Source organism: Euleptes europaea, chromosome 8, assembly GCF_029931775.1.
Source record: "Euleptes europaea isolate rEulEur1 chromosome 8, rEulEur1.hap1, whole genome shotgun sequence".
Lineage (NCBI taxonomy): Eukaryota > Metazoa > Chordata > Lepidosauria > Squamata > Sphaerodactylidae > Euleptes > Euleptes europaea.
Window position 1 is genome coordinate 55,161,503 of NC_079319.1, and position 13,433 is coordinate 55,174,935.

At 42.7% G+C, this 13,433-nt stretch overlaps 1 protein-coding gene across 1 annotated transcript in view; it reads right to left on the reverse strand.

The window, feature by feature from the left end:
- Nucleotides 1–13,433, reverse strand: part of EPB41L3 (erythrocyte membrane protein band 4.1 like 3) — a 106,090-nt gene that overhangs the window by 45,807 nt on the left and 46,850 nt on the right. Inside the window, exons 7-10 of the mRNA XM_056854824.1 lie at nucleotides 13,144–13,231; nucleotides 11,124–11,276; nucleotides 4,867–4,964; nucleotides 1,341–1,516 (exon numbers count right to left, since the gene is read on the reverse strand). Of these exons, the coding sequence (XP_056710802.1) occupies nucleotides 1,341–1,516; nucleotides 4,867–4,964; nucleotides 11,124–11,276; nucleotides 13,144–13,231 (515 nt within the window). The remainder of the gene's footprint in view (nucleotides 1–1,340; nucleotides 1,517–4,866; nucleotides 4,965–11,123; nucleotides 11,277–13,143; nucleotides 13,232–13,433) is intronic.

A 13,433-nucleotide genomic window follows, 5' to 3' on the forward strand; every position in this document is an offset into this window, starting at 1 on the left:
TTCAGCGTCTGTTGCGCTCAACATTCATGAAACCCACCCAGCTACATTCATTTTAAGAGGTACAAGTGTCTGATTTAGTACTTCATAGGAGACAATCATATGCCATTATCGGTGTGCAATTAAAGCAGCCCTGTATTGAAAACTGGATAGATACGTTTATATTTCTGAGCATCATGCTTGGTTAGTTTTAAAGGCTCGTAATTTCCTGGAAATAGCTATTAACTCAAAAGCCTTTATTTATATTACGAAACAACACAGATTAATTTATTTTGATAAAGAGCTGTATGCATGCAAGCAAAGCCATGAAGTGGGCAACTGTTGAAACACAGAAAGAAAGGCTACTCACAGTTCACCTGTGAATGCCATATTCAAGTGAAATGTAATTGACATCATTGAGTAAAACTATTTGTACAAGTCCTGCAGCAAACATTTTCTTAAGGCTGGCTTGCTATGTGGGGCAAGGCCTTACTAATATCCGCGATCAGACCTATTGGGTGCAAACTGCTTAGCTCAACATAAAAGTAAAATCTGAAATAGTTTTCATGGTACTATTTGCAAATGAAACACAGAAGAATGTTCTCCAGGCTACTGTGTGATAAAAAACAATTTCTAGCAGGAATAAATAGGTTAATAACATCACCTAGAAAAGTAATGTATATAAAAGAATGAAAAGTATAATTTAAGATTGGTTGCCATGTATATCTTATTCAAACTGATAAATTGGGATGCCCAGCAGATCACTACAAGCCGCACACTTAAGATACTTGAAGAGAGCCTTCCCTACTTCCTTCTTGCCCACAAGGGCTCCTAAGGCTAGTAAACTCACACAGAAACTTTACTTCCCTACAGGCACCAAGGTGCAACCTAAAGTAGTAAGGTTCTGACAGCAATTGTTATATATGCTGAATACATCCTTTTGGTTAGGAACATGAGTGCATGGCTTGGATCTAGATCGGACATCCTGTCTGACCACCTAGTGCCAAACCACTTTAGCTGGGGGGGGGGGGGACCGTGAAAAGCTGGAAAGAAAGCAAAGGGTCCCAAAGAAAGCATCTGAGGGAACAGGTGTCAGGTAATGGAAGTGCCGTTATTCCTCTTTCTGCAGAGTTTCAGGATTGCCACTGAACAAACCCAGAAAAGGCACAAGTCTAATATTTATGTTGTTCCTTTACTTAAGCTTTCTACAGTAAATGAAAAACCATGCATATACTTACAAATGTCATCTGGCAGAAGCTCGGGAAACACGAGATAACAAAAGGCTTAAATCTATTCTGTTCCAAGATTGTTCCTCAAGAAACAAAGAGATAAAACTCCCAAAAAGTCCATTAAGAGCATCTTACCCCCATCTAGGCTGCGAGACATAGTATAGCGTTTGCTTGAAGAACGCTCAAAGTAAGGTGCTGGGCGGTCTATCAACGCACTGGCTCTCCTTGTTTGGGCCTGCGTCCTCCCGCTGTAGCGAAACTTGGAACCCAGGGTGAGGAATTTTTTGGGAGGGGCTTCAGGTAGCAAGAGCCTAGAACATACCAAAGCACATTAATATTATGAATTTGTAACAAATTTTGCATTAAAATGAAGTTCTGTGTATTTAAGCCCATATTCTACAATAGAAGAGATGTGGATGTTGGCCTCAGAATTATGAGATTTTTAGTTAGTACTGTGGTATGTAAGAATTGGCTGAATACTTCAAAGTCTTTATGGAACTATGTCAACTATTGTTCCAAACAAATATCTGGCTCTTCATAGCAAACAGAAAAATGAAGTTTATTGTATAAATACCTGAATGTGATTAATGAGAAAGACAGGTTGCTTACCTGTATATGTTGTTCTTTGAGTGGTCATCTGTGCATCCCCATTTATGCGTTTTGCACCTGACAGAAGCTGGTCTCAGAAATTTCTGTAGCTACAAAACAGTGTGAAAATCCCCTCCCGCTCCCAGCATAGAGATACACCATGCATGCCTGGAGGGGAGGAGCCATGCCTCTCCCACTCAGTTCCATCCAAATTTGGGGATGCTGCTAGCATGCATAGTACCTGCAGCAGGGAAGGAGAGCGGATTCTGTGAATGCACAGATGACCACTGCAAGAAAACCAGTTATAGGTAGGCAACCTTTCTTTACTTCTTCGTGGTTGTGCATCACACTGATGGGTGTATATTAGCAAGCTTACCTACCTAAAACTGGGTGCAGGTACTGCTTAGGAGAAGACAGACTGAAGAACAGCTTGCCCAAAGGAAGCATCCCTGAGAGCTCTAATGTTTAGTGCATAGTGCTGCACGAAGGTGATGGGCCATGCCCATGTGGATGCTCAACAGAACTCAGGAAGCTGTATTCCCTTGGCGAAGGCATGGGACACCGCTACGGATCTGATGTAATGTGCCTTAGGCTATAACAGTGGTGGTTTACATTCCAGCTGGTAGCTCAGCTCCCTAGTATGTGAGATCCATTTGCTGAGTTTCTGTGAGGTTAGCCTTTGTGTTTGCTGGCATAGGAAATGAAGAGCCATACAAGTGAACAAAAGGTACTGGTGTAGACAATGTAAAAGGTCCATGCCCCCCTGACATCAAACAAGTGCAGGATCATCTCTGCATTGGCAGTAGAAGTGTCTGGACAAAGCTAGGCAGAATGATGTCCTGATTCCAATGAAAATCAGAAACAACTGTTGGTAGGAAGGAGATGCCAGGGTATAGAGTAACCTTGTTCCAGTGGAAACTGATAAAACAGGGTCTGCCCTGAGAGCTGCCAGTTCATATGACTGCTGCGCTGAGTCAAAGGGAACTAGGCAGGCCATCTTGAAGAAAAGGAGTCTCAGGTCCCATGAAGTGTCACTACTTTCTCTTGACTTGCAGCCTTGGAAGTGAAGGCTGACTTGAAGGTGCTTCAGCAGAGCGGACGGGCAACTGTCAACAGCCTTTCAGTGAGGTATGAGAAGACTGTTCTGTCACAGCGCCTCAGGTGAGCGGCAACCACTGCCATGCATATGATGAAGAAACTTGGGGCAGCGGTGAGGCTGAAGGACAACAGATTATACTGAAATGGGTGATGGCCACTGCAAACCTGATGTTGAGGTCTGACTGCAAATTGGAAGAGTGCATCCTTTAGATCTACCCGCCGTGACGGAAGAGGAAGAATGGAGGGGTGTAACCATCCTGAACTTGCATGGAGTAATAGAGTGGCTGATTGAGGTCCAGGATGGGCATGGTGAAGTATTGGTAGGTCCACTGTTGGGTGAAAATGGAGAAACTCTGACAGAAGACAGAGAGAAAGCAAAAAGGCTCAATTCCTATTTGGCCTCAGTATTTCCCCTGAAGAATAGGCTCATGTAAAGATATTAGCAGGCAAGGGTAACAACCATCTCAGGGTGTGGTTACCAAAAAACAATTAGCCACCTTTCAAGCCTAGGTATAGTTGTACAAATAAAGAAAAGTTAGGTGATGTGGGTTGGGAAAATGTCAATTGCAGATTAGTCCCGAGGAAGAAAGAGTCAAGGGCAGCAGATTAGTGAGTTGGGTTCAAGAACAGGTAAGTTAGCGTTCAGACTCAGAATGCAGCGTTGTGCAGCTAGATTACTTTGGTGAAGGAGTCCATGGGGACAGAATGAGCAATAGGAGGAAAGTGCAGCAGGGCCTGGGGGGAAAGCTTTGCAGAAGAGTAGTAGGGCAGAGGGGAGGGGGAGGGCTAGATCTCCCCCCTCCACCTGTGCGGAGACCTGTCCCACAGCAGCTTTACACCATCCCGTCCTCTGGCTGCTGAGATGGGATTTTCATACGTTTTTGTAACTAGAATTTTCTGAGATCAGCTTCCATGCAGACACAAAACCCATCAGTGTGATGCACAGAGAACACGAAGTATGCACTTGCTTGAGCTCCTTGACCCTGCAAGCACCGTCCTCCTCTCTTCTTCTCTTAGGAATTGCCACGAACATGTGTGGTGTAGTGGTTAAGAATGTCAGATTAATATCTGGAGACCTGTGTTCTAATCCCTGCTCATGCTTCGGGAGTGTTATGAAGAGAAAATGGAGGAGAGGAGAACGATGTAAGCTGCTCTGGGTCCCCCCGGGGAGAGAGGCGGGATCCAAGTGACAAATAAATAAATGTGACACTTGTCATAAAATCCATTCTTATTGTGAAATTGTGCTCCCTAATCTGGCACATTAAAAATCGGTTTTAATAACTAAACCTTATCTTCCACATGCTTAATCTTGGCACCATCTACATTGTTTCCATTGAGTACTGCCAAGTTGTACCATACGCTTTCCTTCAACATTTGCAACTACTAAAACTTTTTGGTCATCTCATGTACAGGCAATTGAAATGTTTCCCTTGCTGCCAGCAATCTCCCTTTTCTACTGAAGCAAGGAGTGCAGGAACGACAGCATCATTGGTGATTTTTACCTCTCTCTCTGAGAATGTCGTGAAATTCTCTGTTCATCAGAAACTCTCACCATTGTAGTGTCCCAAAGGCATTTTGTTATTTAGGGAAGGACATTATAAAGACATTACTTGGATATGAGAATGTGGGAAAAAAACCCAGCTTAGGCAACCAGGATACTTTGCCATGTATCACTTAACACTGGTATTTGTGTTGAGAAAAAATAGCACTATCTAAGTATTAGTGACAGTCAGAAGGGCCTTGTAATGCAGCTGCTGCTCATGCGAGAAACACAAAGCTAAGAGTATTGATGGCAGAGTCATATCATTTTAATCAGGTTTTCTTTAAATTAGAACAAATAAGTATTATTACTGATAAACATAAAACAGTATACTCCTGAATGGCCAAGACGAATGCTATACATGACTCTGTCAGGAGAGTTGATGCTTATTCCTATGTGTCTTATTTTTAAATAAACCTTTAAAAAAGGTTGTACCTGAAAAACGTATGATGTTCGACACAAACTTTCCACAGACGCTTTGCAGCACGATGATTCGGTAATTTAAAACCAATAGTGCTTTCAAACTGCTCAAACTAGAGGAGGAAAAGAACGTTCATTTATTTGCAATGCATAGTATATCAAATACATAACGACTGAGATTGTTATTTCAGTCATCACTCTATAGAGGTATTCACATCTGTATAAACATATGACATAAATCTGACTGGGAGACCACTGCTTAGTTTGCCAACTTAAGCAAGTAAGAGGGAATTCTCGTTTTATAGCTGCCGATGAAAGCTTGATTTGGTCCCTTGTGAAAGACCAACTTTTGGGTCGGATTTCAAAACATTCCTGGTGGACTGTAACATTCCATTATGCTCACACAAGGGGCAGAATTAAGGTAAAAACAGACAACTTTTACTTGGGGATCTCCTAACAGCTTTCGTGTTTGTACCCCATTAATAAAATTTTAAGTAATGACGCTCAAAGTGCATCCTGTTCTGGGCAAGAATAACAGATATAGGGAAAAATTATTTGGAAATACAAATGTCATAACATAACACCTTGAGCTAAAATCAAAAGAAAGCATAACTGTTTTGTACTTTACATTTTGTTGAGAATGTCTAGTTTCAAGAGTAATAGATTTTACAGGCAGAAACTATTTTAAAATCCATGAAATCTACATTTAATGAATAAGACCTGTTTTACCACTTCAGTCAACATGAAGGTTTTGGGAAAGCTGAGGCTATTTGCCTACGTGCCAATTCAAAATGAAAATACTTCATTCCCCCCTTCATTATAGTACTACTACACACCACTACCACCATCATGCATGATATATACAGTACTACCCCTGCATCTTTTTATTTTTTGGACACACATTTCAAGCTACCCACACTAGCAAATTCAGCATGCGTCTCACAAAGAAGAATGTAAGTATTTGGTGCCATCTGCTGAGTACAAGCAGTGCTGTGAAAAAAAAGCCCATTCTCTCTTCTCCCAGATCTGGGAGGTGGGGAATCTCTGCTTCACAATGAATTGTGAAGACTAAGTGATGACAGAATAATAACATTGACTGTATATTTGGGATTTCTAATTAGATGCTGTCTCCTTTGTTCATAGATCTAGTTGGGAAGTCATGTGTAGTAGAAGCTTACACGGTAGACTGGTCTTGATTGTTCTAACCAGCATGGCTCAGATACTGCCAAAATTCTGCCTTTCCCTCCCCCTTCGTGCTGCAACCCAAAATGCCTCCTGAAGAGCTGCTCCTGGGTGGGAGGACAGAGGACCCCCAGGACAAATGTGAGTGGGGAGTAGGGTTGCCAATCTCCAGGTAGTGGCTGGAGATCTCCTGCTATTGCAACACATCTCAAAGTGACAGAAATCAGTTCCCCTGGAGAAAATGGCCGCTTTGGCAGTATAACCATTAAAATCCCTCCCCTCCTCAAACCCAACCCTCCTCAGGCTCCACCCCCAAAATCTCCAGGTATTTCCCAACCCGGAGCTGGCAACCCTAGTGGGGAGTGAGATGTATGCAGCTGGAGGAGTTTTTGCATGATGGAAACACAGTTTTGCCTGATGTTCATAGAATTAAGGCATATTCTCACTGTCAGTTCAGTCTCAGGAAAACTCATAAATAACTTCTTGACGCTTAAAATGCACACTGAAAATTGAATCCTAAGGAAGGGGGTAAGTGGACATTACCATTGTGACATGCTCTGCGAACAATGCAGACTTTTCCTGCAGCCTCAGTACATCAGGTGGACATGTAAATTAGTCCCACTGAATAAATACGACCTCATGAGGCCTAATTATCACTGAGATGATAAACGCTGCCTGCAGACTGCAAGTGAGGGATGGCATGACTGAATGCTCCTCCACACCAAAAACAAACTCAGTTCCCTTAAAAAACAAATCTCTGAAAGAGGAGGACTGCTACCAAACATTTACTACTTTTATATTCTTGGCTGAAGAAGTAATTATTTATTGGAAATGAAAGAACTGTAGTTTTATAAGCAGACACGAACTTGACAAAGAATTCAGTGACTTGCCTTTAAGTGTCTACTACAGCCCTGACCTGGATGGTGCAGGCTAGCCTGATTTTGCGAAATCTGGGGGAGGAAGGTGGGCTTCCAGTGTGATACTGCAGGACGCTCGACGCTGTGCTCCATATCTGGAGCTTTTATTGTTCTTTGTTTTAGCTTTTCTTTAGGGGTTATTTTATTTGGTTTTTTAATCTCCCACTGCCTTTTTGAAGTCTACTCAAGCTCTTATCTTGTTTTCCAGTTTCATTGGCACTGTCTTTCTTTTCTTTCTCACCTTCTCTTCTACCTCCCTTGCTTAATTGTAAGGGTTTTAGGTTGGAGTGCAGGCTGCGCGAGCAGAGTGTTTATCTATTTATCTTTTACCTAGATCAATCAATCAAGTTTTATTTCGATACAATATCAGCTCTGAATAAAAATCAAGGTTAGGTTAAAATAATAAAATAAAATAATAAAAGTTGATGATTTTGGATGGATGATTCGAAGAAAAGGAGGAAAAACCTTCCATCGGGAAAGGTTTTCAATTAGCCGTTTACGAATTCTATTAGACCGGAGGCAAAATTTGGCTACTTGCGTGGATATCTCCCGAGAGGAGTCTGCTAAGAGAAGGGAAACTTTAGTTTCTTCCGATCTCCCAGGAAAGGATGACAATATGGGGAGAATGTACAGCGATCTTATGTCATTGTAGAAGGGACATTGCAGCAGTTCTGCTACAATGTCCTTTTACCTAGTTCAGGGATCTGCAAACTGCGGCTCCCAAGCCGCATGCGGCTCTTTGGCCCATTGAGTGCGGCTCTCCGAACTTGGTTCGAAGCCCCTGCTCCCGCGCCCGCTTGCGCCGGCAGCTGGTTGCAGAGCCGGCGCGCCTGAGAGAGAGAGAGAGAGCACGAGAGAGCAGGCGAGCGGGCGCGTCTCTCCCCCCACACCGTGGAGAATGACCGGGTCCCCCTTTCCCTTTCCCTCAATGGTTGGGAGGCTAAAGCCTCCCCTCCCCTCTAGCCACGCAATTGCTGGGCGGGCGGCTCGGCGGTTCCTGCCCCCCCGCCTATCAGCTGTTGGGCGGGGCGGGATTCCTTTGGTAGACCTGGCCTCTGGCTGAGTCCCACTGGGAGGCCACGTCTACCCACTGGCTTTCTTGGTGATAGATCTTGACTCCGAGGAGGGGAAAAAGTCCCCCTTCAGAGGCCAGGTCTACCAATTGGCTTCTATGGGCCTCCGGAGGCCAGGTAGACCTGGCCTCCCAATGGGACTCAGCCGGAGGCCAGGTCTACTAATAGGCTTTTATGGCGGTAGACCCGGCCTCCAGACGAGGACTCCGGACGGGGAGGGGGAAATGGTAGGGACTTACAATTTAATTTTTATCAATAAATAAGATCACTATTAAGTATGATATCAAGTTTTATTCAGTGTACCTATAGTTTAATTAAGACTTAAAACTTTAATTAAAGTTTATTAAGTTAATAAACAGTGTACCTACCTATATAGTTTAAGAAATTTGGCTCCCAAAAGAAATCTCAATCATTGTACTGTTGATATTTGGCTCTTTTGACTAATGAGTTTGCTGACCCCTGACCTAGTTCATATATTTTATTTTACGTATTTTAGATATTATTATTTCTTGTTTTTTATTTTAAGCATTTTATCATGGATGGTAATATGTAGTGGTGGCAAGGAAAGGGGAGTTTCGGGAGTGGGAGAAGCAAGGCGGGGAGCTGTGGAAGGGCTTTTATCTCTGAACTGAGCTCTGTTACATTCCAAAGTGTTTGTTTTTAATATTTGAAGGACGCTCTCCTGCCTCTCCTTTCCTCCCTCTCATTCTGCTTTGCTTGTAAAATCTTGGAAGCTAAGCAGGGTCGACTTTGGTCAGTACCTGGATGGGAATACCAGGTACTGAATACAAAGGAATACCAGGGTTGTGACACAGAGGCAGGCAATGGAAAACCACTTCTGAACATCCCTTGCGTTGAAAACTCTATGGGTTCTCCATAAGTCAGCTGTGATGACAGCTGGGAGGGGGAAAGCCTAGTGGTTTCATACTACTTGCTCTGATCCCTCTCATGCCACCAGAGGGCAATCTTTCAACAGCAGCATGTTAAGATTTTAGATATTTGAGAAATTAAAATACTTCCTATAGTTAGAGACCAAGCATATAAAATTCACAACTGTTTTACAAGAAAGGTATATTTAATTAATGGCTTTTAAGTGGTTTTTAGACATATATGAATACAAATTATTTGCAATAAGCATGGGAAAGGTTACTGAGTTAATTATTATGGTTCAGAACAGTTTTAAGATGTAGTTGAACTATGCAGATAGATGTTAATAGATGTTAATTAGGTAGAAATGTGAGAATTGATAGATGCTAATAAGATAGAAGTGTAAGATTTGATATTTGAAAATAATGAGATAATACTGGAGGGCATGTCCTGGATGCGTTGACCTGGATGGCCCAGGCTAGCCTGATCTCGTCAGATCTCAGAAGCTAAGCAGGGTCAGCCCTGCTTAGTATTTGGATGGGAGACTACCAAGGAATACCAGGGTTGCTGTGCAGAGGAAGGCACTGGCAAACCACCTCTGTTAATCTCTTGCCATGAAAACCCCCAAATGGGGTCGCCATAAGTCGGCTGCGACTTGACGGCACTTTACACACACATGTCTTGGATGCTTGACCTAACAAGATTTGTAAAATCTATTACTCTTTCCCCATTTACCCTCTTTTCTTTTGTAACCCTCAAAACTTAATAAAATGTTGTTGTTTTTTTTAAAAGGAAAAGATTACTGGATTCTGGGGGCAGCGACAAGATCTAGGTAAAATTACAGCAGTGTGGAGATTTCACCAGTGACAGTCAGTGGCTTAGGAGTGACATGTGGCTCTTTGATGGGCCATATGTGGCTTTTCTGAGTTTTGTTGCCCAATGTGGTACCTGCACCATAATTCAGGAAAACAGACAAGGCCATTGCCCAGTGGGGTTTGTGGTTGACAAGTGGTTTTCCACCATGAAACAGCTATGGCTGGGAACGGGTACGCAGCAAACTTCCCTGAGGTTCAGGCCCCATGCCAGGGATAGAAGTAAATTTGTTTTTTAGGTTGATGATGATGGTAATGGTGAATGCAGCTCTCTGCAGGCCACAGAGTGAGTATCATTGGATTAGACTAATATTTCAATACAGTGTTATCTCTGTCATATATACTGATAAACTGAGCAAATACCATTTAAAGTTCACACTGATGAGACAGTATGGTGCGCTAGGACTTGAAGGAATTAATAGACCTACATACAAATCCCAGTTTGTTGTTGTTATTATTATTATTATTTAGTCAGGACATTCATTGGGTATCCTTGAAGAAGTCAGTAATCAGGAACCTAACCTGCTTTATAGGTATATAGGTGTATAACGTTGATATAACGGTAAATGTGAGGAATTCTGAAACATACATGCTGAAATAATGTGGATATGGCTTTGTAATTAGATTTACAAGGAAGGATGGAGAAGAATAGGAGGAGGAGTTGGTGTTTATATGCCAACTTTCTCTACCACTTAAGGAAGAATCAAACTGGTTTACAATCACCCTCCCTCCCCCTCCCCACAACAGACATACTGTGAGGTAGGTGGGGCTGAGAGTGTGTGACTAGCTCAAGGTCACCCAGCTGGCTTCATGTGTACGAGTGGGGAAACCAACCCAGTTCACCAGATTACCGTCCACAGCTCATGGGGAGGAGTGTGGAATCAAACCTGGTTCTCCAGATTAGAGTCCATTAGTAAGAAAGAGGGTTTGTGAGAGCATGCATTCATTGGGCAGAGAACCCAGACTACCAGCAGCCATGGCATTCTGCAGTTATTCCCCACCACCATTTTATCCCCTCTGCCTTTCTGAGAGAAAAAGAGAGCACAGAAACAGCAGCAAAGCTGTTTTGCCTCTGCAAATACAGCAGAGTGCTCTGGCTGTTGCCTGAGTACTCTCTCTTTTTGCAGAGGAAGGAGCATCTTCAGTTCTAGTGGAAGGCAGAAGGGAAAGAGAAGGATAATTGCCCTACAATAATTATTGTAAGGCTGAAACAAAACAAAACCTACTAATTGATATAAAGAACAGATGTTTTATAGAGCATTAATTTTTAAAGCGAAATATAACTCTGCAGGCATGTGAAGCAGTACAAGCAGAACCAGTTTGCGACAACAAATACTGAAGCTGGTGAGTTCACAGCTTACCTCCCCCGGCCGGATTTTGATGTAGAAGTTGTTCCTCTTGTATGAAATTTTGAGAACCTTGGGCCAGGCAAACCTGTTTATTCTGAGTCTGTCACGGTATATCAAAAGACCACTTGCACAAACCCCTAACATGATTTCGACTCCTTCAGAATCCTAGGAAATAAATAAGCGAAAGGAGTGGAATGAAGTCTCTTTCCAAAAACGCGTAGTTTTTACAGTGGTGTTTAGAATTGTGCTATTTCTTTTACATTTTCAGTTTCAGCTGCAATTATGATGTCAAGCAGATGTGAACTTCATTATTAACATTGGTATCGATTTTTCTTTCTCCATCTTTTGAGCATGTGGCCATCGATCTACGTGGCTCTCCGTTCTCTGTTAAAGCAGTTTTGTGATGGATGGGGTGAAGTAGAAACTTAACCCTGACCAAACGGAGGTGTTACTAATAGGTAGAAGGACTGACCCAGGAATTGAGGTATCTCCTGATCTGGATGGGGCTGCTCTCCCCCTAAAGAAGCGGGCTTATGTCTTGGGGTGCTGCTGGACCCAGGCCTCCTATTAGATAAGCAGGTGGCAGAAGTGGCCATGTGTGCCTTTTACAGGCTTTGGCTGGTGAGGTAGTTGCAGCCTTTTCTGGGCAAAAAGATGTTGCCACTGTATATACCTTGGTGCCATCTAGATTGGACTATGGCAGTATGCTATAAGTAGGGCTTTCCTGAAAAACTATGGCCCTTCACTGACCCTTCTTCCTATAAAACTATTTTAAATATAATAAAATGAATAAATAAACCGTAAGCGGTTACAGCAGCAGTAGTCAGAAGGAGCACCACCTCTTAACATTACCTTAGGATACATATTTTTGTTGTTAAGAGCAGTAAAGTATAAAGGAATGAGCTTAGGATTTCCAGAGCGGGCAGCTAGCTAACAAGAAGTTAGCTCAGAAGTAAATCCCATTTCACTCCCTGGACAGTGATCATAAGATTGCACATAACAGTACAAACCTAAGAATACTTTCCTAGGAGCAACTTCCATGGAAAAGACATCACCTAAAAAGGTGGCGTATCTCGAGGTAAGGGAAAAGGGGGCATTCCTGGGCTGAAAGGGCTTAGGAGGCCACCTAAAGGTGGCTCCTCCCCTGGACCAGCCTGGGAGCACCCCAGAAATGCCCCCTGAGAGGACGGCGCACAAAAGTGTGCCATCAGGACACCGGCGGGAGGCTGAGCGCAGGTAGTCTGGCGTGCATGGCCCAACGTCGGCATCCGTGCAGGTGCAAGTGGGCCGGGCATCAGTGGACATGGCGTGGATGCCGGCGCAGGCCCTTGCACACCGCCACAGAACTTTCAGCCTCACAGCTCAGGAATGGCCCGTAAATTTGTCTGTAGTAGTAGAAAAGAACAAGAGTCCAGTAGCACCTTAAAGATTAACAAAATTTCTAAGTGAGCTGTGGCTCACGAAAGCTCCTACCCTGCCAGAAATTTTGTTAGTCTTTACGGTGCTACTGGACTCTTGCTCTTTTCTACTGCTACAGATTAACTTAATAACATCTAATTTAAAAGAATCACAGCAGTCACACCTAAGTAAAACTTTCGGCATCCTGTAATAACTTCGGGACAAATGGAACAAAGACATTCAAGGTCTTTGCTGCTACTGTGTTACCTAACACAACCATACCTGTTGGCATTGTTTTTCACAAGCACTGAAGGTGGAGGATTTCTCTGAGGGCTCTTCCTCTCTTCCTCTTCAGTGAAGCAGGGTTTTTACTGGCACAGCAATATTGCAGGCTGTGCTAGCATAAAGGGCAAAATGGTTTAGACTCTTGCTCTAATAGATCCTACTTTTAACTAAAAAACACTAGTTATTAGTTTCTGGCCTCAATGCATTCAATAAATTAGAGATGTCCTTGAGAATAAAAATAACTACAGGATACCACACTTTCAAATATAGGGTAAAATGCTACATGATGCAAAAAGGGCACAATAGCCTGGACAATAATATAAGTTAGAGTTTTGTTCACAGTGTGTACCTTGGCATGGTGTAGATCTACTCCATACATGGACAGTTTTTTGGCATTCTCCAGGAAATGCATCTCAGCTTCTGCAGGTGTCATTCCCCTGACAAACATTAATCAGTGAGGGTAAAAAAATATTTTAAAAAATGAACTGAATTTAGAAAATGCATTTTTATATGTATTGCTTTAAATGAAAGATAGTAACATTTTTTATACCTTTGTCCACTTTTAAGGTAAAGATATGTTATTGTTAAATGGTCACTTCTTTCTCTTTTCCCTTAATTGAGAATTAACCATTATTTCTT